Raw genomic sequence first — 23,288 nt, forward strand, 5'->3', positions numbered from 1 at the left:
TTGAGCGTTAGCTGCGAGCTGTAGCCTTACGAGATTCCTGTACAATTCGCACTGTGCTCCCTAATAAGCATTCTCACGACGGGATCGCATTTCTACGCGACTACATCTTTATAAGGTATGTGATATTTCTTTATCTAAAAAACCAATTTCACTATCAAATTTTCTACTCTTGTTTCATTCTTGGAGCACTGATTGAAGAAGGCAGATCCAACCCCTGTATACACCAGTTTCTTCCGTCTATATACATGCAAGTGCTTATACCTCCAAGCTCTATGCATGATCCAACACTCAGAGACTTGACTTGATATCTCCAGCGTGCTGAATCTTACGCAAAATCGATTTATTCAACTCCCCAATGCTCTGAACTCCGGTAAACCCCATTGTCAAATCGAGATCAGCCAGCAACCCTGCCAAGACCGCTTCAGCACCCTCTTTACCGTTGATGCCCAGCCCATAAACCACAGGTCGTCCAACAAAGACAGCCTTGGCTCCAAGCGCCAGGGCCTTGAGAATATCGGCACCAGTTCGGATGCCAGAGTCCATCATGACTGTCAACTTGCTGCCAACAGCATCGACGATCTCGGGGAGGACGTCCAACGTCCCAATGGCGCCGTCAATCTGCCTGCCGCCATGATTGCTCACGACAATTCCGTCCATGCCATGCTCGGCCGCCAAGATGGCGTCTTCGACGCTGAGGATTCCCTTTAGAATAATGGGTCCATCCCAGTGCTTCTTTAGGATCTTGAGGTCTTCCCAAGAGCGGGAGACTCCGGGGAAAGTGTTGCCGATCCAGTACATGGCAGCCTGCACCAAATTGTCTTCGGGAGTTCCTCCATCGCTCATCTCGGCAAATTTGCGCCTAAAGACTGGATCCGAAAACCCGTTTGCGTCTCCCACGCCAACGAGGAAAGGAACATTGGCGGTATCGAGGTCAGTTGGCCTCCAGGCAAGAGTCCAAGTATCGAGAGTTACGACGAGCGCCGTGTAGCCGTTGTCCTTTGCTCTTTTGAGGAGTGAGGCTGTGAGCTCCTCGTCGCTGGGCCAGTATAGTTGAAACCACTTTGATGACCCTGGCGCTGCCGCCGCAACTTCTTCAAATGTGGATTGGGAAACTGTACTCAAGGTGAAGGGAACGCGTAAATTGGCACAAGCTTGGGCAACGCCAATCTCCTTGTCTTTGTGGAACAAAGACTGGACACCAATGGGTGCCATGAGGATGGGGACGTCTGTTGCAAGTTAGCTCGCGAACATGGTTTTGAAGTCCAAGATGTTTTGTGTAATCCAGCAACTAAAAAAGACAAGTTTCCAGATGTTGCAACTTTACGTACCATATTTCTGGCCAAAAAGAGTGACACTGAGATCACGAGGCGTTGTGGGCTTCAAGACGCGGGGGATGATTTTCCACCGGCGAAAAGCAAGACGGTTGGCATCCATTGTTGCCGCCTCGCCGGCTCCGCCCAAGATGTAGTCAAAACCGGCCTTGGGCATCGCCTTCCGAGCCTGCTCTTGGAGCTGGTTTGGGTCCGTTGTCACGACGGGCAGCTCGCCGGCTAAGAGGCCCTTTTGGATAACAGTCCGGAGATACGCAGCATAGGGCTGAGGGCCATCGCCGTCTTGGTCTGCCATAATTGCTGAGGACGATTGTTTATTTGATGGGAATATAGCAGTTACGAAAGAGAATGTATATACATATGTATGCTGTATGTATATTGATTAGATTGTGCAGATGTGTGATGGAAACTTAAGAAAAGTCCCCAGCGGTTGTGGCCAGAAACAGCCCCGTCAAGAGTTGGAGAGCACATCTCTCTCTTTATAAGAGGCGCCATCGCGGGGACTGGAGACTTGCCTCGGCCCAACAGATCGCTATGCATCATCTCACCACCGCTAAGATTCCGGCGCAACTCGCCTGATATAAAATCAGCAGGCTGACAAGTTGCGCAGGTAGACGTCTGTAAGTAGAATTATCGCCGAGAAATAGAGAAAAGTCGCCGAACTGAGTTGTGGCAACTTGAGCATTCTGGGACGGAGGAATGCTTTTTGAAGCAATGCCAGCCACAAGTCACACTGTCCAAGTTAAGTTATGGACTTTATATACGAGTACATGTAATTAAGAACGACCTAATGATGATAGCAATAAGAAATGTAACAACGATGCTCATAGTAAATGTCCAATGTGATACAGATGATGTACTCCGAGGCAGCTTGTACAATTGATTGCAAGTCTCAGCCAGCCGGCAGCTGATAATAGCGGAAGCTTAACTAATTGTAGAAGGTAATTGTATGTTTCCCCGCCTTTGCAAGTTACATGTAGGTAGGTTGGTAACAGTGAGAGGCTCAATGTGAATTGAATCGATGGAAATTAACCGTGGCTGCACCATCGCTAATCGGAATCTAGGCACTAAACGTCTTCCACTATAGCGGGTTACCGCGCCAACTTACAGCGAGCTGCCACTGCCACAGTACCGTATACATGCACTGACCAAGTGTGTGCTGCGTCTGGGCAGGTACACAAGACCCCACCGAAGCCCAGCCTGCAGAAAAGCTGGGCCGCTACCGATCCATCTCAAGCAAGCCAATCGGGCTTTACTTCAAGATCCCTCCACTGAATTCTCACCAGCATATCAACCCCATGCCCGAGAGATAGAGACGCAGATTGAGAATCCCTGGACACCAGCCTCTCACATGGATATCGACGATATCCTCCGAGAGGTCGATCCCTCCTCTCACGGCATCCCCCTTGAGACTCGCGACCTGCAGGCCTTGACGCGCCTTTGGGTTGCTGAGAGATCAGCTCCAGAGCTGCTAAAGTGAGTTTTTCTAGGCATGCGTCGCCCAGGCTTCGTATTGCTCAGACTTGTACAATGATTATTTGTTTCTTTCCTAATTGTATGACTTTTTGTCTTTGAGTTAGATGGCCTGCAGATGGCCTGTTTGAGCGGGTCAATTCCAAGATCAAATCTCAGATTGAAAAGATTGAAGATATGACGGGCGACATGGATCCCAAGACCAACTTTGCTCTCATTGTCATCCAGACTGAGCTGGAACGATACAAATTCTTAGTGAGAAGCTATCTCAGGACACGAATAGCAAAAGTGAGTCAAACCCAAAAACCCTTTCTCAAGCGTCATGAAGAATGAAGATGTGTGAGAGAGAACACCAGTGGGCAAGGATCTAACATTACCCTCTTACAAAGATCGATAAATACACTCTTCACTATCTATCAACTGAAGAACTAAGACAGCGCCTCTCCCCTACTGAACTGGCATATGCCACAAGACACCAAGCCCTCCTCCACAACCACTACCTCTCATCTTTCCTATCCTCATTCCCTCAGCGCCTCCAGAACCTCAACGACACGGCCGGCAACGTCAGCATGATTGATTCCCCAGACTTGGACACGGCGGTATTCATACGGTTATTGCGAGACAAGGACGTCTTTGGCAGGGGGACTGATGTGGATAGCATTCTTCCGGCGGCAAGCGGCGATATTCTCATTCTGAGGTGGTCGAGCGCCAGGGACCTTGTTGAGTATGGGGACGCGGAGCTTGTTTGAAGACATTTATCCTTGGAGTAAACGAAATTCAACGGCGTTATTTGTTACAATTGAGGGAGAAGCGATTGGGAATCTGAGGGAGAAATACTTGAAGGGAAAATGGAATGCCAAAAATCTAACAAAGGAAATCAACGCAAAACGGCTACTGGATTCCACTAGATAGGACTATCGAGGTAAAGGCGTTTATGAACTTGGGGAAAATGTCACTTTATTTCGAGAAATACAAAGAGATTTAGAAAATTTCCACAACTATAACATTCAAACTAGGCGTCAAATCGGTCGTCATGGCGTTCAATTATACAAAAACAAACAATCCGCTCTAAATTTTATATTCACAAGATGAAAAAAAAAATCATCATCTAATTCCTAATCTCCCACATTCTAATTTTACCTGCGTCATTACCCACCGCCAACAAGTCGCTCCCCCTTCCAAACGCCACCGTCGTTATTCTCCCCAACGGAGTCTGCGCCGTCGGCCAGTTCCTGTACACGGTGCAGCTCGGCAGATGTACCAGCCGCAGGGCGTCCTTCTTATCCCTGCTGCCGAATGCGAGGAGCTGGCCGTCGGGGGAGAAGGTGAGCACAGTGATGGGCGTGACGAGCTGCTCAAACACGCGCGTCGGGGTGGGCGTCTCCTTGACTGTGATGTTCTTGTCGCCGTCCATGGTGAGCAGCGTGGCTCGGTCGTAGATGTTTGTGATGCCGGAGTTGGAGCCAATGGCCACCCAGCGGTCCTCGCCGATGAGTTCGGGGCCCTGGTGGCCGCCGAGGCCGATGACGATGCCGCCAACGCAGCCGTCGTCGCGCCAGATGCCGACGAAGCTCCTGCTCTCGACGCTGTATTCGCCGACTTGGCCGTCTTTTCCTAGGACAGTAATGCCGTTTCCGGTGCTCCACCACGCGAAATCTGCGATGCCGTGTCTGCTGGACAGTCTGGCCGTGGCGATCCACTGCAGGGAACCGACGTTGAGAATGTTGACGATGCCGCCGCCTTTGCGCGACGAGCCAATGATGCCCATGTATCTGCCGCAAGGGCTCAGCTTGAATCTCTCCATCGTCTTGTGCTCTAGCTGGTGGCCCTGAATCTGCGACGTCTTCTGCACAACGCCAGTTTTGAGATCCCAGTGGTGGAAGTATTTTCTTCGCCCACCGATAAAGATCTTGTCGCCGCCGGGGTATAAGAATTCGGCTTTCCTGACGTCGACGCCCTTGACCTGCACAGACGTCAATCGCGGGTTCGGCACTGGATAGGCGTCAGGCGCAATGTGATGTAAGTAGAGCACCGAGGCAGTGCTAGCCGACAGCAGGACCGGGTACTCGGGGTGGAAGGACAGGCATTCCACAGGCGCAAGGTGCTTGTCGGAGATTTCGCGCGTCCGCTGGATGTCGATGACTTCTGGGCTAAGCCGCCGCTTCGACGGGCCGCCCGCGCCGGAGAGGCTTCTGACGTCTCGCAGGAATTCTTCCAACGGCTGGGCAGACGTTTCGCTGTCGGACTCGTTGCCGCTCTCGGCTGATGAGCCGGAGGAGGCGGATGAGCGCCGCCGCCTCTTCGTCGGACGGCCGTCTGATGCTTCCTTGGCCCACGCAGGCACGGGATGAAGTTGGAGGTAGCGCTGTCGGAGTCTTGCGCTGTACTCTGTGCCGCTCACGACGTCTTCGGCCTCGGTGAGTCGCAGTTTTCGCAGTCGTGTGTGATTCGCGAGCGAGATTCCCAGTCGGTCGTCGTCGCTGTCCTCCCAGGCTGCCGGCTCGCCTTCGCCCTTCTTCTTCGCCGGCGCAGTGGCCGAAGCTTGAGGCGCCGCGCCGCTGGGGGCAGTGTCAATCATGAACAGGTCCATATCGTCGACATCTTCCAGTCCGGCGGCCTCCTCATCGGCCAATACCAATTCGTTGCCATCCTTGTCGTCCGAAGCCCCAAACAGCGCATTGTTCTTGAAGAGACTGTCTCCGAAGCTGACTTTGCTGCCGAAAACCAATCGCTCCAGGTCTTCTTCGTCAGAGTCCTTGTCTTGCACCGCAATTACGGGCTTCTTCTGTGTTGTTGAGGCATCATCGGAGTCAAAGTCTGATGAATAGGGGCTTTCGGACTGCTCGTCCTCTGAGAAAGGTTCGTCCTGCGGCGGAGCCATTTTTTGCTGGTGAATTCCGCAATGCGAATGTGCTGAATAGCCGTTATTAGTTTGCCCAGCAAAAATTGGCAACTTTTTTTTTTCCTCTTGAATAATTTTCTGGGTCTGGAGCTCAGCCTTGCAGAACGGGAGCTTGCCTAAGTGGGGATGGTGGGGCGACTTGCAGCTTTTCTTTGGCAAGGCTGAAATCTGAAATATGTGCTTCGGTACATGTACATGGATCTCTCAACTCTGGCAACTTGACTTCTTCTAACATTTCAAAGAGCACAAGGTCTGGTTTAGAGTAGTATTACTATTATGATGCTAAAACAAAACTCGCTTATTTCAATAATGCAACCTTTTCCAGCTCGCCCTCTAGCTTCGAAACATCCTTGCTCACAGATTCGGCGCACTTCAGCGAGTAAACCGCACCTCGCTGAGCCACGTCAACCAGCTTATCGACTCTTCCACCCTGAGCCAGACCTGATATCAAGACCCCAAGAAATGTATCGCCTACGCCATTCACAGAAACAACGTTTTCCACTTTTTCAACAGGCGGGAATAACCGCATGTAAACGCCGCCAATTGCAGGGTTTCCACTGAATGACCGTGTCAGAATGAATTCTTCAGACTCGCGGTCTCGAAGCCGGGGGTCGTCTTTTCCAAGAATTGTTGTCAAGAGAACGCCCTTGGATCCTAGTTTTGTAATCAAAGTCGGGATGTAAGGGAGTAGCTGGATGGACTGCACCGGCACGCCAGCGTCAGTCAGCTCCATCGACGTGAGGCGAACAAATTTGTCTCTGGCGCCGACCATGCCGAATGAGTCGATGACTTCGAACCACTCCGCGCTGTCGAGATAGCCGTTGTCCTTGGCCGCGGAGTACATGGCTGAAAGCTCGTAGATGTTTGGCGAAGAGAGATCGACGCTCTGGTTGGGGAAGACACCCAGCGGTGGCACTCCGCGCTGTGGGCCGAAGAGGCTCTTGGATTTCTCCACCGATACGGGCTCAAAAGCGACTTTGCTCCCATGCTCATTAGCCGAGTGAACCCAGGTTCTGATGCCTTTGGGGCTCCAATTCCCGTCCACTACGAGCCACTTGGGATCTGTCGCTTTGATGGTTGACTTCCAATCTTCTGGGAACAGATGCTGCGTGAAGATGCCCATATCTGCCATGGCCATGACAAGGTTTTTACTAGAATCGTTTATAGCGACGTATTGAGCGGTTCGGCTCCCCGGGTGCTCTGTCCGGTCAAGCTTCTTTACGTACGTAGGATCAAGTCCAGAGGCTTCCAAAGCCGAGAGAACCGTATCACCCGCGCTATATGCATGTCAGCCATATGTTGTATCTTTAATCAACTTTGACGTGAGAGAGCCCGCTTACATGTCATCGCCAACCATGCTACTGAACTTGACTTGAGCTTGACGACTTGCACGATGAGCAGCCAGGGCAACGTTGTGACCGACGCCGCCGATTGATTGGCTGATGCTGGCTGGGTTAGACGTATGAGCTTTCGGCTGGCCATTGCCGCCGCTGAGGCCGGTGTAATCACAGCTTAGATCCACGGCGACCGACCCAGCAACAAGGATATCAGCTTTGGGATTTGCTTTTACTGGAGATGATGGTTTATTTTCGACTTTTGATGAAAACGCCACACTATGACTCGATGAGATTCTATCTAGACCGATTAGAGCCATCTTCGTAAATACAAAGTACAAATACAACTAGGCTCCCAAAAAATAATAAAAATGACTTACGAGCTCGTTCCCTGGCTCAGCAAGCGTGACAACTCGACCGCAATGTTGGTCGCCCTAATAATGTTGGACTGCACCAGCTTCTTGTTGGCAATCACCGCCCTCTCGCCAGTGAGCTCCTTGAGTCTGTTGAGGATGTATGGGGTGTTGGCACTACCGGTAAAGCCCTTCTGGTCTGCTTCGGCCACAGCCTGCTCGATGTGAGCCTGCATTTCCTTGGCAGGGACACCAAATTCCTCGGGAATGGGGTTGGCAAAGAGCATGCCCGACTCGATGTTGAGCTTCTCCTGGGCCAAGATCATGGCAGCAGCCTCCCTTTCAGTGTATGTGACCGAGGGGCTCTTGATGCCGCTGTCTCTCGCCCAAAAGGCCGGGAAGTCAATCTTGCCGCTGCGTCCATCTGCAAACGTCGACACCAGGCAGCCCTGGGTCTCGAGGAACTCCAGCGTGCGGGGGATGTCGAGGAAGCCCTTGCAGCCACTGCTGACGACGGCCACTCGCGTTCTCCCCAGCTCAGTGAGATCAGCTGAAATGTCCATGGAGTTTTCGCCACCGCGATGGACACCACCAAGGCCACCGGTTCCAAAGACTCGGATGCCGGCCAGTCTAGCCAACAGCATTGTACCAGCGATGGTTGTGCCACCATGAATCTTGCGTCCAGCGAGGCCCTGCAGGAATAATTAGTAAAAATTCAATTTGCCTTTTTACCATGAAGACGCAGAAACTTACCATGCCGACCAAGTAGGAAATATCTCTCCGTGAAGCCTTGACCGTGCCCTCTTCCTCAATCATGCGAACAATCTCTTCGGTCGAGACACCGACTTTGGGCACACCGTCCACAATGGCAATAATGGCCGGGATGCCGCCCGTGCTCCGCACCAAGTCCTCATGCTCCCGCGCGAGATCCTTGCCCAAGGCCCCATGAGTATAAATCGTCGACTCCAGGGCAACGACGGGCTTGTTCTGCGCAATGGCATCGGACACTTCGCTGGAAACCTGCAGAAGGTCCCGGATGGCGTTGGAGCCCGCCGCAGCGCTCAGCCCCCGTCGCTGCACGGCATGGCGATGGATGGAAGAGCAGGACAGCAGCCGGGACTGGGCCGATGCGGTTTGTCTCAGCAGGACAGAGAGCCGTGAGGGATTCATAGTGGCCAATGAGTGTGAAAAGGGACCAGGGCTGGTTTTTATCTGTTCCTTCTATTGCAAGGCCACTGAGAGAGTTTCCCCCACCTAGTTGATGGCTTCCTCCCCCACTCTTTAACGAGTCCGGCTAGTGGTCTCCGGAGACGAGATGGAAATGAGATGCGACGATGCTGGTGATGCTGGTGACGTGCGTTGTTTGTGATATCTCGGTTGGTCTTCCGCTCTATGCAAGATGGTAATTTGCAGTAGCAGCACATCCTTTTATAAGTTTCAGAATCAAGAGTTGGCGCCCGAGCGAGCTTCAATTATGTAAGTTGCTCTGATATAGAGCCCGTTGCCGGAGCACCAGATCGTGGACCGCCGGCCTCCGAAAGAGTCATGCCGACTAACAGCAACTAATTATCAATGAATCCGCAAATGGTGTCTTTTCCATGTCCAACTGTCCAGCTGTTTCGCCGTGGTTTTGCTGAGTCTCTGGGCAAACTGGGTCTTGACGCGGCGTGTCTTGCGCCGGCCAGACGCATTAGGAAATTTTACGATGCGAAAAGCGCTGTTAGTGGAATTGGTGCTCCGTCGGCCACTGCGCTATTACACATCTCCGCTGAGGGCCTATCGCGGCACAGCTCTCGGCATAGCATAGCACAGCACCTATTGGCTTGGCCAGCCCTCCATTCTCCAAGTTTCTCCCACCACACTCAATCTCCACCATTTATAGTGCTCTCTCTGCCGTCTCTCTTTTACTTTTACCCGCACCTCCGATCCAAGCTCCAAAATAGCCATGCGGGGAAGACACTGGATAGAGTAAAGAGGATGCTCGGTTCGGTGATGAACACACACACACTCGCACACTCGCACTCACACTCGCACATATTTATACATGGCGCTTGGAGCCTATTCGCCTTCAGCATCAAATTACTGCCATAATCTGCATTGCGCAGGGTGCTCCCCGCATTGTGATGAAACAGAAGCCTCGGCAACTGCAGCCTATGAGACGCACATGGGCGCAACCCACGACCAGGATGTTCTAGTTCTGCCGTCTTGATCGCCGTTATAAGATGGGCCTTGAGCAGCCATTTTAGGCCAAAGCAACGGTTTAATCTTGGTTTGCAAAAATCTGTACTTGTCGTGGGTTTACTGCATGTTTTCGTGTTTCCTGTATCGCCGGTTGATGTTGGGTGTTTCCGGCATTTGCGACGCGTCTTGACCAACCACAGCTACAGTGCACAATTGTCAGCTCTACACCAGATTCGCCAGATTCACCAATAAAGAACCATCGTCAGCCGTTGACTAAGCATCCTATACCGCTGCCATCGCATCGACAGGTCGTAGTATTAGCATCGCCACTCGCTTTCATCAGCTTTATATTCCCATCAGCCTTACTACTTGCTACCCACCATCAATCACCATGCCGATACACCAGGGCATCCTCCCTCGCGAAGGCTTTTGTGCAGACGTGATTCTAAAGCTCATCCGCAGAACCCTTCTCAACCCAAACCTCCTGCTACCCTTGGTTCTTCTCGCTCGCTTTACCAAAAAGGGCCAGGACCTCTCGATTCTACACCCCAAAGCAGCGCGATGGTTGCGTAAGCTCTTCTACATCGCCGTAGCGCGTGGAGTCGGCCGTTGGCTCTCAGACAAGGTCCGAAACAACTGGGTCAACGACAAGTATGACTGGTCAAAGGAGATTGTGCTCATCACAGGCGGTTCCACGGGCATCGGCGCCTTCATAGTGAAGCTCTTGGACGAGATGAAAGTCACGGTCGTGGTGCTAGACGTGCAGAAGATGACATATGCGGCCTGTAAGTCTTAGTCGCCTTATCGCAACCGGGCCGAGCTACTCTGCTCGGCTGCATTGCATTGCATTGCACAACTAACGGTGTCGTATGTGTTTCTGCAGCTTCGAGAGTCCACCACTTCTATTGCGACGTCAGGTCGCCAGAGAACGTGGCTGCTGTTGCTGAGAAAGTAAAAAGTCAAGTCGGCCACCCCAGTATCATCATCAACAACGCTGGTGTCGTCCGCGGCAAGACTATTCTAGATGCCACGCCAGCAGATGTCAGACTTACGTTTGATGTCAATGCGTTGGCCCATTATTGGGTTGTCCAGGCATTCTTACCGCATATCGTGGCCCAGAATCATGGCATGGTCGTAACGATGGCGTCTTATGCCTCGTGGCTTACAATTCCCAACATGGTAGACTACGGTGCAACCAAGGCCGCAGCCATGGCATTCCATGAGGGTCTTTCAGCTGAGTTGAAGACCCGATACAACGCTCCCAGGGTCCGCACAGTAATAGTCCATCCTGGAGCGACCAACACGGAACTCTTCACCGGCTTCAAACAGGGAGCACCTTTTTTGATGCCCCATCAAGAGCCCGAGTCCATTGCCGAGGCAGTAGTCAAGCAGATCCTGAGCGGTCGCAGTGGTCAGATCATTCTGCCAGAAACTGGAGGGATATGGCCCTCCTTGCGATCCCAGCCGGATTGGTATTCGTTTCGGGTCCGCAGCAAAGCCCAGACCGGCATGTTGAACTTTGACGGGCGGCAGATAATCGAGGACCCAACTACAGCTGCTGCTCCTTTCAAGTCCATCGGCAGCAGCTAGCTCCGACTCCGGGGCCTGAATGGGGAAGCTGGTTGTCACAAGCCAGGCCAAAACCTGATGTTGTTGACAGTCTAAGTGAGTGAATCAGGCCTGTTCGGCCAGGGTTGGTTGGAGAGGACCGGAGAACTAGGTTTCTAAACTCCTGAAACTCGTTCCACAATGGCCAGAGATGAAAGACTAGCGAGCTTTGGCAGTACCACTTTGTCATGCAAATCTGCAGAGTACGGGGTAGTAGTACTAGTCGTAGTATTACTACTACTCATTGTTAATAGGATTAGAAGTGACAGATACTAGTGTTGGCCTCGTGGCGGAGGCATGGAAATCTCCGCAACCTTGTGTGTGTTACTAGCACCTTCGGGCCGTGATACCCAACCAGAGATTCCCCCATGGAGCAGTAGCCTGGACTGTGGCCTGAGCTGACGACTCGAAATTGCTGTGATCAGGCGATGTTGACGGCCGCGAACGAGGAGGGATCTGTGCCTTGTGACTGGCCTCGTGGCTCATTGGCAGATGTTGTCTTATATACGAGTGTAGCTCTGTGCTAAGACTGAAGCTGGATGAGCTGCACCTCCGCTTTCCAGCGCCGGCTGAATTTAAAGTCCAATCGCGGAGATGTTGCCTACGTTGTTGGGATAACTGTACCAACATGATTCCATCCTCGGGGCCTTTATACTTGGGGAATGCATCTTGAGCCATGCTGAGGTTAGTACTACCAACAAGTACCATCGCCGCCATCACATATCGTACCTCTTGGAGACTCTGAGAGATGCCAGGTATAGATGTGACAGCGAGTCAGAATCGAGCCGGGGCATTTCATCCTGGCCGGCAGATCGCCATGGCGCGTCCAATGCTGGGTGCCATACGAGTACCAACCAGGTACATGTACAGTATATGTTTCGCACCGATAAGACGAGATAGCGATGCGGGATGCTACGGGTGCAAGCATGAGAGGCGCATATCATACCCATCATATACGGGCCACGAGGCGAGTGGGATTGGCCGCTCCGACGAGCCTCACTTTGCAGGTACTATCGAGTACTCTAGTCTAGTAGCTGCTAGCTCCAAGTAAAGTATGTCAATGAAAAAAGCATGTTTGCAGTTGTAGCGTCTTTTCCAACTTTTTCTTTTCCTTTTTTTTATCGTCCATCGTTTTTCTAATCGATTTTTTCCTCTTTTGTTAAGGCTGTACCGGGGCCCATGTCCGTCCAAAAAAGCTAAAGAGAGCTACATGCGACTCGGCGTGTTGACCAAGTCAAGTGGCATGGCGCAAGAACTTGGTAGTACCCCGTACTTTTGGGCTTTTGGGCTTTTGCTCATGCCACTTTTCATCACTTGCTGCTTCTAAAAAAAAACGGAGCCTGCTGACTCGGCGGAGATGGAAAAGAAGGGATCGGCAACATTGGGACCCCTAGGGAGACCCTTGGGAAAAAAGGGAAGAACCATCCAAAACAGGACAGACGTATTAGAGGGACTGCCGGAGCATTGCTGGAATGAAAAGACGCCAGCTGGTATCTATATATGTTATTGCAAAGTCTGAAAGTGCCTTACCTAAGGTACATGGAGCTGGCCTTTACATGGCTATCAAGTAGTGTAGCCATCCATAGAACGTGTTCGAGAGCGCCGGAACGTTTGGAGCGAGCACGGGGCTTGGCTTGCACAGCTCTCCTCTGAAATCTCAAACAGATCCGAACATGCTTTTTTCCCGCTGCTGGAGGGATGGAGCACGGTGGAGCCGCAGCGTTCTGGAGCAAGCGCGGCCAGTTGCGAAATGGCACCACTTGCCTTGTCCGAGGCGGGTGCGGCGGCCAATCAGCGGCGCGCAAACTGAGGCTAGGCCATCGGTAAGCAGGCGCCTGGGCATGGTGCAACGCCAATGACAACTTTCTGCAGCGCAAAATGGGCTGATCTCGCCCTCAACACCAGTCCAGCACGTCCGTCTGTCATGCCACTTTTGCCGTACGTGCGTCGGGCTTTGCCGGGGCCAGGCGCTGTGTCGCTCCTTCCGTCAGCCTCCCCGACTGCTGGACCCGACTGTGGCAGCCAAGCCCTTACAGGCATCATTCTCCATCGCTGTGCTCGGCGCAAGTAGCTGGTACGAGGGCCGGGCACAGCGCCTGAGCCTCTGCGCCGCCCGCGCGAGTCGCGAGTACCTGCGCCAGGGCCGTTATTTATCCCCAATTTCCCCCCCAGAGACCTTCTGATGCCTCCGGCCTAGCGGTGTTAGTGACGAAGGGAATAGAAAACCAGAGGGGACGAAGCTTTTTTCCTCCTCGAGGGCAATGGGCGCAGAGCTGCCGAGTGCTGTATCTGTGCTGGTATTGGTATTGCGTCTGCCACGACGCCGCGTGACACGCCGTTGACAACGACTGCTTTTGCGCTGCCTTTGCGCTGCCTTTGCGCTGCCACGAGAACAGAGGCGCATCCCGGGTGACTGCTTTTGTCTCGCCAGCGACTCACTCACTCTTCATCTCATCTTACACCCGATTGTCGGCTTCTCTTCTTCTTTTCCATCTAGCTGCGTTTCTGTGCATTGTCGCATCATCCTGAGTTTCTGGCCCTAGGACCCCGATCCAGCCCCCGGTATCCATCCAATTCGTCGCAGCAGCCAGGGGGGCAAAAGCCGAGGAGCCAAACAACGCAGGCCCAACAACGCCTGTGCCGTATATTGCCATTTCTTTCTTTCAAACGGCACTGTATCTCTGCCAGAGCTCGGCAGACTCGACGCTGAGAAGATTCTAAAGGAGCCCTGTATTGCGCTGCAGTTACGGTTGTGCTGCAGCATCCGAGGTGTGGTGGAGACGACTCGCTACTCTCCTGAGGCGCAGAGGCAAACGGGCTCAACTGCCTTATCCATCGCCTCCGCTGTCGTCGGGCACGACGTGCTGCTGAGCGTCTGGTTTGATACAGGCAAAGGCGCCATTGGACGAGCCTGCAGCTGAGCGGCCGTCATACTGAAAAGCCACCAGGCTCCCTGGCAGTGGAGCGAGCTCGTCTTTTCGGCTGGCTGCTGGATTCGATTCTACCTGCAGCCGATAAGCTACACGGTTGTAGACCCTAGACGAGAGAGCCTCTTTCGCGCTGGCCAACGCTTCTTCCAACGCTTCGTCGTCTGCCGTCAACATGGCGCCGGGCGTCGTCAGTCCTGCGTCCAACTCGCGGAACCAGAGTCCCAACCACATGGACGAGGAGCCGGATCCAGGCCCGTCAAACAATGAAATCGCCGTCGACGATGAGGACGCCACTGATCCTCTGGCCCTGCTCCGGAGCCTTCCAGAGCCGCCCACCACATGCCAAGTGTGCGTCGTGGGCGCTGGTCCTGCGGGCTTGATGCTGGCGGCGAACCTCGCCCGCTACGGCATTGATGTTGAGGTTGTAGATGACAGGGCAGATCAGACGCCGGTTGGCAGGTATGTCTCACTTTACACCATTTGGCCCAGATCCTTTTTGCCCGGCCCAGGAGTTCCCCTTCTCCCCCTTTTCATCGTGCCAAATTGTATGCCTACAGAGCTATCTTTTTACTTCATATTCTATAAGATGTCAATCTTGAAATATTCTCTGCTTTCATCTATTCTCATCCACCTCAGCTCCATCTCACCATTCCTCTCTTTTTTTCTTACGAAAAGTTCTTTATTCTAACATGAAAATCATAAAACAGAGCGGATGGCTTACAGCCCAAATCAATTGAGACATTCCGCCAGATGCGATTGGCTGATCCGCTGCTGCAGCGCGGCGTGAGAGTCTTCGACATCTCCTTTTGGCGCAGCACGGCCGACGCTCCTCTGCATCGTCTAGGCCGTGAGGTGCATTACCCTCCCGTCATCGATGTTCTGGACCCCTATATCCTGCTCGTTCACCAGGGCATGGTCGAGGGCCTATTCGTCGACGACCTCAGGAAGCGCGGAAGAGAAGTGCGCCGGAACACAGCCTTTGAATCCCACTTCGTTCCCAAATCAGGACCCGTGCAGGTTCGATGTCACACCAATGTCAACCAGGATAAGAGGACCATCCTGACCAATTATCTCGTCGGATGTAAGCAAAATCAATTGAAACTGTATGAAGTCTAGCTAACGTGAAACCCTTACACAGGCGATGGAGCGCACTCCAAGGTCCGGAAGAACATGCCCGACGTTGAGGCCGTGGGCATGTCACATCCAGACATCTGGGGTGTCTTGGATGGCGAGCTCATCACCAACTTCCCCGACATTTGGTCCAAGACTCTCGTGTACTCTGAGGAGCACGGCTCAATTCTCATTGTTCCTCGGGAGCGTAACATGACGCGCTTCTACATCGAACTCAAGGCTAGCGCTCGTGCTGACCGCCGCGAGCTCGGCCAAAAGTTCGTTATGCAGCAGGCTCGCAAGATCATGGCTCCCTTTGAAATTGAATGGAAGTACATTGAGTGGTTCGGGCGATACCAAGTGGGCCAGCGTGTGGCCAGCCGCTTCACGGACACCAACACCAAGGTATTCCTTGCCGGAGATGCCAGCCACACTCACTCCCCCAAATCGGCACAGGGCATGAATACATCGATGCACGACTCATGGAACCTCTCGTGGAAATTGAACCTGGCGTGCCGTGGACTGGCCAAACCCAATCTGCTCGAGAGTTACGAGGTGGAGCGCCGCAAGATCGCCCTGGATCTCGTCAACTTCGACTACGAGCACGCCAATCGGATTGCTGAGGGAGATGCCGTCAAAATGGCCGAGAATTTCAGAGCCAATGTCCGATTCATCTCTGGCATCGGCGCCGACTACAGCGAGAGCCCCCTCAACATTACCCGGCCAGAGGATAACTCGGCCATTCTGGGTGCTGCTCGCCCGGGATGCCTCCTACCCCCAGCCAAGGTGTCGCGATACATCGATTCCAACCCCGTGGACGTCCAGCTTGATATCCCCATGCTTGGCCAGTTCCGTATCTACCTCCTTATGTGGGATGTAATACAGGCAAGGCCATTCTTGGAGACATTCTGCCGCTCCATTGCGACACCCAAGTCCCTGGTGAGCCAGCTTTCCGCCGCCGCAAGCGCATCTTACGCCAAGCAGCCCAGGATTCCGGCGCCTGAAGATGTATACACACGACCTGAGAGATATACCGTAGTCAGCCACTTGTTTACTTTTGCTTTGATCAGTGGGTTCCCCTTCCCCGTCTTTGAATGATGTTGACAAGAAATGCCTTTTGCTAACCTTTGATGATGCGTCCAGCCACCATGCCCAAGTCTGAAATTGAAATCTCAGACCTGCCAGCGCTGTTGCAGGACAGCCGGTGGACGTTTTATCTAGACAACGTCCCCGAGCTAGACACAAGAGGCGCTTTCTGCACGGAGAAGTGGCTTGGAAGCCTCGGCCCCAGCGAGGTCGCCATCGTCAATGTCCGTCCCGACGGCTACGTTGGCTCCGTCGGCCGCTGGGACACAAACGTTGACGAGGCTGGCGAGCAGGCGGCGGCGTGGTTGGATTCTTATTATGGCGGGTTTTTGCAAGCCCCAGCCATGCGATCTCCCAGTGTGCGATCTCCTAGCATGCGATCTCCTAGCGTGCAATCCCCAAACAAAGAGTAAATGAGGTTGCATTTTCTAGGAGAATTGGTTGCTCTCTGGAGAGACGGAAAATATTGATATATAAATATATGAGATTGGGGAAAAAAGGGAATGAAATGAAACAAAGAGGAGGAATATCAAAAGAAGCTCGGAAAAAGGAACTCTCACTGCTTTTTTTTTCTTTCTGTTTTTGTCATATGGGGGGGATATTCTGACATCTCTCCCCAATCGTTCATGGCACTTGTCGTTATTGTTTTTTTGTTTTTTTGCTTGACCACGACAAGGCGAGGAGAATATATGTAAGTTCATTTTTGTAAACTGCTTCATTGTCTTTTTTATAGTTGTTATACATACACGAGCTCGGGAATCGGTGTAGATACAGCCAGAAGCATGTAGAATGGTACCTTGCCTAATGAAATGGAAACGATCGGAGAAAAACCAGGGGAATTCAGGGCATTCAGATTGAAAATTCCCTCGATCCCCCCCTAACATACGAGTTTGTGACGCCACAGATGAACTGAGAACGTTAATGCGGCTGGGTTAATGTGGGGTTTTTGGGGTGGAACGTGACCAAGAAAAAGCATGAGACGTGCGTTTTAACGTGATGCTCTCTAGTTTCGCCATCTACCTTTGTATCCGTCCCATGGAGAAGGTGACGGATTAGGTCTCTAGTTGCTACTACTGTTGCTGCTGCCCTTACCACTGATTGTATCTTGCATTATTATCCAACGAGTGTTTTGTTATCAATAGTTGTTTCACAATTCATTTAATCGCTCTTGCGTGCTTCCCCTCTCAAACGATTTAGAAGACGAGAATCAGCACGTCTCCGCGAGGAGTCTCCCCAAGGAGCCACCGCTCATCGCCAAAGATGCTTCCCCTGCACATGATCTGAGGCCACATCTTCACTCCGAATGGAACGTCCGTCTGGAGGACCTCCTCCCTGCCCTGGCTCTGCATCACATCGGCCAATTGGTCGCTTTGATGGGAAAATGGCGAGTGTGAGCTGGAGCTGGAGCTGGAGCCGGAGTGCCTCGAGCCCTCACTCAACCTCTTGACATTTCTTTTTCTCCTTCTCTTTCGGTGTATAGGGCCTTCTTTGTTGACGCCCTGGATATAGATCTTATCCATTGGAAAGGAAGAGATGACAGCTAGCATAAAGCAATTTCGGGCAACGATGCGAATGCCGGCAGGGATGTCCAAAACTTCGGACATTGTCAGGTAGGGAAACTCGATATGGCGCCAGCAAGGAGCTCGACCGGGCCATGTTTCCGCGTGCCTGGCCCAGGGTCTTGTTTCGAGAAACGAATTTGCTGCGGTTGTATTCGTGACAGTTGTGCCGCTGCTGCTGCCGTCTCTGTTGCCCCCCGGCGGCATTCTCGCCATCGTCTTCATAGCCGCTGTCCTCCTCCTCGTATGTCTCGGTTGCATGTATTCTCCATCTGCTTCTGCGAGAGGGTTGTATATTGGCTTCGGTGCCCCCTCGACACTCATCCACCCACCTTGGCCCCTCGCCGATCAGCGGTATCCCCGTCGTCTTGACGAGATGGAAACGCGGTAGACGCTCGGAGCTGTGTCCGCCTGAAGACCATCTGTGTTCCTCCTCTGAGAAGAAGACGTGGCCGCAGGCAGTGCTCCTGGATGCATCCCAGGTACAGTCGTCCAGAGCCAATGTGCGCAACGAAGGTCTTGTGCCTTGTAGAACGGACCATGCCTCAAGTTGAGACCCTGCCAGGCTGCGAATGATGCGGGGGCCCACAGTTGGATCTTGTCGCGCGATGCCAAATACATTGTCAGACAGTCTGTAGTTCGAAGGGGCGCCAATCTCCCATATTGTGAGCCGCTCAATGGGCTCTGCAGTGTTGTTCAAAGTAGGATGGGGAAAGCGCGTGGCCTGCCATGTGTAAACGGCATAGTGAGTAGCGTTGTGCGCTGAGAAGAAGCGATCTACGGAGTTCACCGGAAGGCCAAAAGGATAAATCAAAAATTCACAGCGAAACTTGATCTTCCAGGTGTAAGTCGGCGTAGTGCCGTCGAGAGCAGGCCGCTGAGGAATGATGCCGTCCCAAGATCCAGTCCGACGGACGTCGTAAAAGGTTGCATAGTGGTTATGAAACTCTCCAGTGACGCCGACGGGTTTCCTCGGAGTGTTTAGACACCACTCAATCGCAAGAATGCCATGGCTGATCCGCAGCCGCCTCACAATCTTGCCCTTTAGCCCAAACGGAACCCTGACCTCCACCCCAGTCGCCAGATCCCGGGCCCGGTACTCCGGCCTGGAGTAGTCCGTCTTCGGCGCCGGATAGACCAGCAGCCCCTCTGTCGGTGCCACCGTCCATACCGGATCCTGGTAGTGAAAGAGCGTGTTCCTGTTGGCCAAGCTCAGGAGCCGATTCCACGTCGCCACGCCCTGAAGCAGCTTTGCATCTCTCAGCACCGGCACCTTGATCTTCTTCCAGGGCTCTGCCCGGCCCAGATGATGATACCGCCTCGTCAGCCGCGCAAACGCGACAGCCCAGTCCCCTCGGTCCAGCGATTCCGCTTCGTCGGCTTCCAGAAGCTGCCTGAGTCGCCGGCCTTCGAGCGCGCGCGGGAAATGCTTCAAGATGAGCGTGATGCAGAGCTCGTCTCTCGTAAGGGCCTCGTGAATGATGCGAGAAATGCGCCGGCACCTGAGGACCTGTATGGGAGGAAGGTATAAGATGATGTCACTGAAGATGTAGTAAGGGAGGTTTGCCAGCGCGATATCCATGATGGCTGATCTGTATTATTCTCTAAAAAGTATGGGTATCATGTTTATTTGAGACGCATTTGAAACATAAGTTGAAGAAAACGATGGGATGGGATGAGGCGATGTTTTGGTTGAGTTTGAATGCAGGTTGGATGCAGCTTGTTTACGGCACGTTGTAAGCGGTTGCTGAGGCAAGCTGCATGTGACCTGCCTGGATGCTGTCGAGGTACCACTTCTACAGCTTGACTGTCTATTTTTAAATTACATTGTTTTATTTGCCATGTAAGAAAAAAAAAACATGATTTCTTTTTCTCGATTCTTAATTATTTAGATGTGCATGGATTTCTCAAGCTCCCATATTCATAGGTGAGGAGCACCTTGAAGAATGGAGAGACTAGACAGCATATTAGTCAACGCCACATTTACATGCATGTTAGCATTCGATAGATAACCACCAAATTGCATAATGTTTTGAGTTTTATTTAACGTAAATTTATTTCATCTCGACAAAAACATTTTCATGCCGTCTAGCAGAATCTGGTCGTGACTACGTTATCATTCAAAAAATGTACATGCAAGTGCTAAGACAACCACTCATTTCCCTCCCCTTTGCCCCCCCTTTTTCTCCATCACAGTGAACGACTTTATGCTGTCCTGCAAAATTCATTCGCATACATACAGACAACGCTCACCCCTCCAAATACCGTCATAACAAATACGAAACTGACCTCTCCTCTATTGCAGCGTGGGCATGTTCACCGAAGCCTTGTTGGCCACGGCGTCTGCGCTCTGCCACAGAGCCGTCACAGTCTTCTGCTGTGTGTAGAAGTTGATGCCGGGTCGGCCGTAGAATGTGTTGGCACCGCCTCCAGCAATGGACTTCTTGTTACCGGTGAAGGAGAACATAGGCAAGGGCACGGGGATGGGCACGTTGATACCAATCTGGCCGGGCTCAACCTTCCTTCGGAAGGTCTCGGCGGTGGCACCGGATCTGGTGAAGATGGCAGCACCGTTGCCATACTCATTCTTGTTGATGAGCTCAATGGCTTCATCAAGGGTCTCGACGTTCAGGCACACCAGCACGGGGCCAAAGATCTCCTGCTTGTAGCAAGTCATGTCGGTGGTGACATCGGTGATGATGGTGGGGGCAATGAAGTTGCCGTTGGGGTACTTGGAAGGCGAGAAGCCACGGCCATCGAGCAGGATCTTGGCACCCTCCTTCTCGGCGCTGGCAATCAGGCTCTCGATGCGCTCCTTGCTCTGGGGAGAGATAACAGGGCCCAAGTCGGCACCGTCCTCGAAGCCACCGTCAACCTTGAGGGCCTTTGCCCGCTCAGCCAACTCTGGAAGCCACTCCTTGGTCTCGCCAACCATGACCAGCGTGCTGAGGGCCATGCAGCGCTGACCAGCAGCGCCAAAGGCGGCGCCAGTAACGGCGTTGAGGAATTGGTTCTTGTTGCAGTCGGGGAGCACAGCAGCGTGGTTCTTGGCTCCCAGGTTGGCCTGAACACGCTTGCCGTTGGCGGAAGCTCGCGAGTAGATGTACTCACCAGCCTTGTTGCCACCGACGAAGCTGACGGCCTTGATGGAGGGCTCGTCAAGGATGAAGTTGACGGTGTCGTGAGCGCCGTGGATGACGCTGACAACTCCGGGAGGGAATCCAGCCTTCTCGGCCAGCTCAACGAGGATCATGGCGGCACCAGGATCACGCTCCGAGGGCTTGATGATGATGGTGTTACCAGTGACGGTGGCAATGGGGATAGACCAAAGAGGAATCATGGCAGGGAAGTCTAGAGAGTCGTTTGTTAGTCACATATACACCTCTGGTATCGCCCCAGTGAGAAGCGAAGATGTATCACGGCAACTTACTAAAGGGGCAGATGGAAGCAGTGACGCCCAATGGCTCACGGTAGCTCCTCGTCTCCATGTCCTTGGCAACCTCCAGCACCTCGCCCTTGAGCAGCTCCGGCCCGCCGACGGCAGCCTCGGCAACCTGCAGACCACGCAGCACATCGCCCTTGGCGTCGGCAAAGGTCTTGCCCTGCTCGAGCGTGATGCTGGCGGCCAGTCTGTCCCAGTTGTCCTTGATCAGCTGCACGTAGCGGAACAGGATCTGCTGGCGGAACAGCACGGTGGTGTCCTTCCAGGCGAGGAAGGCCTTTTGCGAAGACTCGACCACGGCCTTCATCTCGGCCTCGGTCATCTGCGGCACGCGCGTGACGAGGTTGTTGGTGGCCGGGTCGGCCAGGTCGTAGTACTTGTCCGTCGAGGACTGCACGAACTTGTTGTCGATGAAGTAGGGCGTGTTGCGGATCTCCTCAATGGGCTCGTGCGTGGTCGGGAAGCTGGTGGCCGTCGAGGCGAGGGCGTCCATGGGCTTGAGCTGCGCGGCCGTGGCGTGTATCCGCCGGGCAGCCGTGGCGGCCTGGGCTGCTCTGGAGTTGGAGGCCATCTTGGAGAGGGCAATGGCGGAGCGGGGAGAGGCGGCGGCGGTCAGGGGCCTGCGGGCAGAGGCAGAGGCGCTGCTCGCGATGAAGCGACGCATATTAGGAATTGGGGGTTGAAGAAGAAAGGGTTGAGGAGTAGATGTTGGAGCAGTGACGAGATAAGAAGGGACGCGGGGCAGATGTCTTGCTTCCTGTCTTGTTGTCCACTAGAATCTCTTCGTCTTCTCTCTCAAGCGTCTCAGTCCAATCAAGTCACACACAGAAAAGGAAAAAAGAAACCGTCCCTCTGCATCGTCGTCCCCCCCAGGTAGTATTTATTCTCGCCCGCCTTCCCATTTGTAAACCAGCGATTACACACGGCTACGGCCGGACGTGGGGAAGGGGAGGCGAATTAAGATGGGGGGGGGAATATCCAGGGCCCCGATACCTACTAGCCGCAAGCCCCATGTGGGGAAGGGCGCCGCATCCTCTGCGTGGGATTTCCCAGCAAATCGCCTAGAGATGGCCACCAGAATCAGAGATGCTGTTAAGCCGATGCCGCTTCATGCCGAAAAAGCAACTGGCACCGTTTTGATTCGGGGCAGTATCCCCCTGTTACATAAGCCCCCGTGCTGACGGCGGTCCGGGTTGTCTTGATCACTTGCGGTATTACTGTGTGCTCACCTGCATTGCCCTAGGCCAAGTACTTTTTTCACTGCGACGGATCGTCATCCTGCTCGGCAACGCTGCAGCTATAAAAGCTCCGATGACGGGGGGCCTTTGCCGAGAAAAGTACGAGATGGAAGCTCTGCGATTGACGCCGGCCAAGCTACTGACACCGTAAGGTTGTTTCAATCTGCACTACCTTGGCTGTAGAGAGTCAAGTCAACCGAGGATATGGCACAAGATGCCTTTTTGGAGGCGGTTGGGTTGTTAGTTAGGTTGCCGTATGTGGCCTGGTAATGGTGTAGGGCATCTACTAGCAACAGCCTATTGTCATTAGCAGCAGGTCCTGTTTCTCTACTCCGCATGAACAAAGACGCCAATATCAATGAGGTTTCAGCAATCGCCAAATAATCAATTCAAGCTTGATACCAACATGACAAACACTAGCACCCACGTGTTGCTTGCGCCTAATTCCTTCGTCTTATGCATTGGTGCCCTTCTTCAAGCCGTGCTCTAGGCTGTAATCGGTGCTTACCTGCCTGTGAGGTAACATCCATCTGCACAATCATATCGAGTGTCCGGCCGCTTACTGCATCTCTCCGTAGGTGCTCCATAATACTTCCGTTGAAGAAGAAAAAAACAAGGGATCCTATCTGACAGGAGATACTTGGGTAGTATTCTCGAATAAAAAGGGAACAAAATTATAACAATAGATTCCAAATTTTTTTTTTTTACCAAGGTTTGTTTTATAATACCTATTCATGTTCC

General features: G+C 52.9%; 9 protein-coding genes across 9 annotated transcripts; 3 read left to right on the forward strand and 6 right to left on the reverse strand.

The window, feature by feature from the left end:
• Positions 1–98: 98 nt before the first annotated feature.
• TrAtP1_000759 (uncharacterized protein) lies at positions 99–2,147 on the reverse strand. Its single transcript, XM_014090758.2, has 3 exons — positions 1,847–2,147; positions 1,329–1,698; positions 99–1,226 (listed from the first exon to the last, which is right to left on the reverse strand). Exons 2-3 carry the CDS (start codon positions 1,624–1,626, stop codon positions 289–291), a joined length of 1,236 nt encoding a protein of 411 aa, XP_013946233.2. The 5' UTR covers positions 1,627–1,698; positions 1,847–2,147; the 3' UTR covers positions 99–288.
• Positions 2,148–2,577: 430 nt separating this feature from the next.
• On the forward strand, positions 2,578–3,813 carry TrAtP1_000760 (uncharacterized protein). Its single transcript, XM_014090576.2, has 3 exons — positions 2,578–2,807; positions 2,912–3,092; positions 3,194–3,813. The coding sequence occupies exons 1-3, from the start codon at positions 2,683–2,685 to the stop codon at positions 3,551–3,553; spliced, it is 666 nt and encodes a 221-aa protein (XP_013946051.1). The 5' UTR covers positions 2,578–2,682; the 3' UTR covers positions 3,554–3,813.
• A 99-nt stretch (positions 3,814–3,912) lies between these two features.
• On the reverse strand, positions 3,913–5,685 carry TrAtP1_000761 (uncharacterized protein; the record flags this gene model as incomplete). Its single annotated transcript, XM_014090599.2, has 1 exon — positions 3,913–5,685. One exon carries the CDS (start codon positions 5,683–5,685, stop codon positions 3,913–3,915), a length of 1,773 nt encoding a protein of 590 aa, XP_013946074.2.
• Positions 5,686–5,936: 251 nt separating this feature from the next.
• Positions 5,937–8,806, reverse strand: TrAtP1_000762 (uncharacterized protein). The gene is made up of 4 exons (XM_014090759.2): positions 8,147–8,806; positions 7,421–8,085; positions 7,047–7,337; positions 5,937–6,983 (listed from the first exon to the last, which is right to left on the reverse strand). The coding sequence occupies exons 1-4, from the start codon at positions 8,561–8,563 to the stop codon at positions 6,005–6,007; spliced, it is 2,352 nt and encodes a 783-aa protein (XP_013946234.2). The 5' UTR covers positions 8,564–8,806; the 3' UTR covers positions 5,937–6,004.
• Positions 8,807–9,965: 1,159 nt separating this feature from the next.
• Positions 9,966–11,164, forward strand: TrAtP1_000763 (uncharacterized protein; the record flags this gene model as incomplete). Its single annotated transcript, XM_014090760.2, has 2 exons — positions 9,966–10,359; positions 10,458–11,164. The coding sequence occupies 2 exons, from the start codon at positions 9,966–9,968 to the stop codon at positions 11,162–11,164; spliced, it is 1,101 nt and encodes a 366-aa protein (XP_013946235.2).
• Positions 11,165–14,284: 3,120 nt separating this feature from the next.
• Positions 14,285–16,721, forward strand: TrAtP1_000764 (uncharacterized protein; the record flags this gene model as incomplete). The annotated part of the gene is made up of 4 exons (XM_014090761.2): positions 14,285–14,571; positions 14,820–15,193; positions 15,251–16,291; positions 16,366–16,721. The coding sequence occupies 4 exons, from the start codon at positions 14,285–14,287 to the stop codon at positions 16,719–16,721; spliced, it is 2,058 nt and encodes a 685-aa protein (XP_013946236.1).
• A 780-nt stretch (positions 16,722–17,501) lies between these two features.
• On the reverse strand, positions 17,502–17,657 carry TrAtP1_000765 (uncharacterized protein; the record flags this gene model as incomplete). Its single annotated transcript, XM_066110714.1, has 1 exon — positions 17,502–17,657. The coding sequence occupies one exon, from the start codon at positions 17,655–17,657 to the stop codon at positions 17,502–17,504; it is 156 nt and encodes a 51-aa protein (XP_065966787.1).
• A 163-nt stretch (positions 17,658–17,820) lies between these two features.
• TrAtP1_000766 (uncharacterized protein) lies at positions 17,821–19,449 on the reverse strand (the record flags this gene model as incomplete). Its single annotated transcript, XM_014090762.2, has 1 exon — positions 17,821–19,449. One exon carries the CDS (start codon positions 19,447–19,449, stop codon positions 17,821–17,823), a length of 1,629 nt encoding a protein of 542 aa, XP_013946237.2.
• A 463-nt stretch (positions 19,450–19,912) lies between these two features.
• Positions 19,913–22,263, reverse strand: TrAtP1_000767 (uncharacterized protein). Its single transcript, XM_014090763.2, has 2 exons — positions 21,298–22,263; positions 19,913–21,218 (listed from the first exon to the last, which is right to left on the reverse strand). The coding sequence occupies exons 1-2, from the start codon at positions 21,971–21,973 to the stop codon at positions 20,164–20,166; spliced, it is 1,731 nt and encodes a 576-aa protein (XP_013946238.2). The 5' UTR covers positions 21,974–22,263; the 3' UTR covers positions 19,913–20,163.
• Positions 22,264–23,288: the final 1,025 nt, after the last annotated feature.

The sequence above is a fragment of the Trichoderma atroviride genome, chromosome 1, assembly GCF_020647795.1.
Source record: "Trichoderma atroviride chromosome 1, complete sequence".
Classification (NCBI taxonomy): domain Eukaryota; kingdom Fungi; phylum Ascomycota; class Sordariomycetes; order Hypocreales; family Hypocreaceae; genus Trichoderma; species Trichoderma atroviride.

Bases quoted from the DNA above. Each gene is read 5' to 3' on its own strand.
- TrAtP1_000767 (XM_014090763.2), bottom strand. From the start codon at position 21,973: ATGCGTCGCTTCATCGCGAGCAGCGCCTCTGCCTCTGCCCGCAGGCCC. The intron at 21,219-21,297 runs GTAAGTTGCCGT...ACGACTCTCTAG, and splicing joins TGCTTCCATCTGCCCCTTTA to ACTTCCCTGCCATGATTCCT.
- TrAtP1_000762 (XM_014090759.2), bottom strand. From the start codon at position 8,563: ATGAATCCCTCACGGCTCTCTGTCCTGCTGAGACAAACCGCATCGGCC. The intron at 8,086-8,146 runs GTAAGTTTCTGC...TTATTCCTGCAG, and splicing joins TTTCCTACTTGGTCGGCATG to GGCCTCGCTGGACGCAAGAT. The intron at 6,984-7,046 runs GTAAGCGGGCTC...ACATGCATATAG, and splicing joins AGCATGGTTGGCGATGACAT to CGCGGGTGATACGGTTCTCT.
- TrAtP1_000760 (XM_014090576.2), top strand. From the start codon at position 2,683: ATGGATATCGACGATATCCTCCGAGAGGTCGATCCCTCCTCTCACGGC. The intron at 2,808-2,911 runs GTGAGTTTTTCT...TCTTTGAGTTAG, and splicing joins TCAGCTCCAGAGCTGCTAAA to ATGGCCTGCAGATGGCCTGT. The intron at 3,093-3,193 runs GTGAGTCAAACC...CCTCTTACAAAG, and splicing joins TCAGGACACGAATAGCAAAA to ATCGATAAATACACTCTTCA.
- TrAtP1_000759 (XM_014090758.2), bottom strand. From the start codon at position 1,626: ATGGCAGACCAAGACGGCGATGGCCCTCAGCCCTATGCTGCGTATCTC. The intron at 1,227-1,328 runs GTACGTAAAGTT...AACTTGCAACAG, and splicing joins TCTTTTTGGCCAGAAATATG to ACGTCCCCATCCTCATGGCA.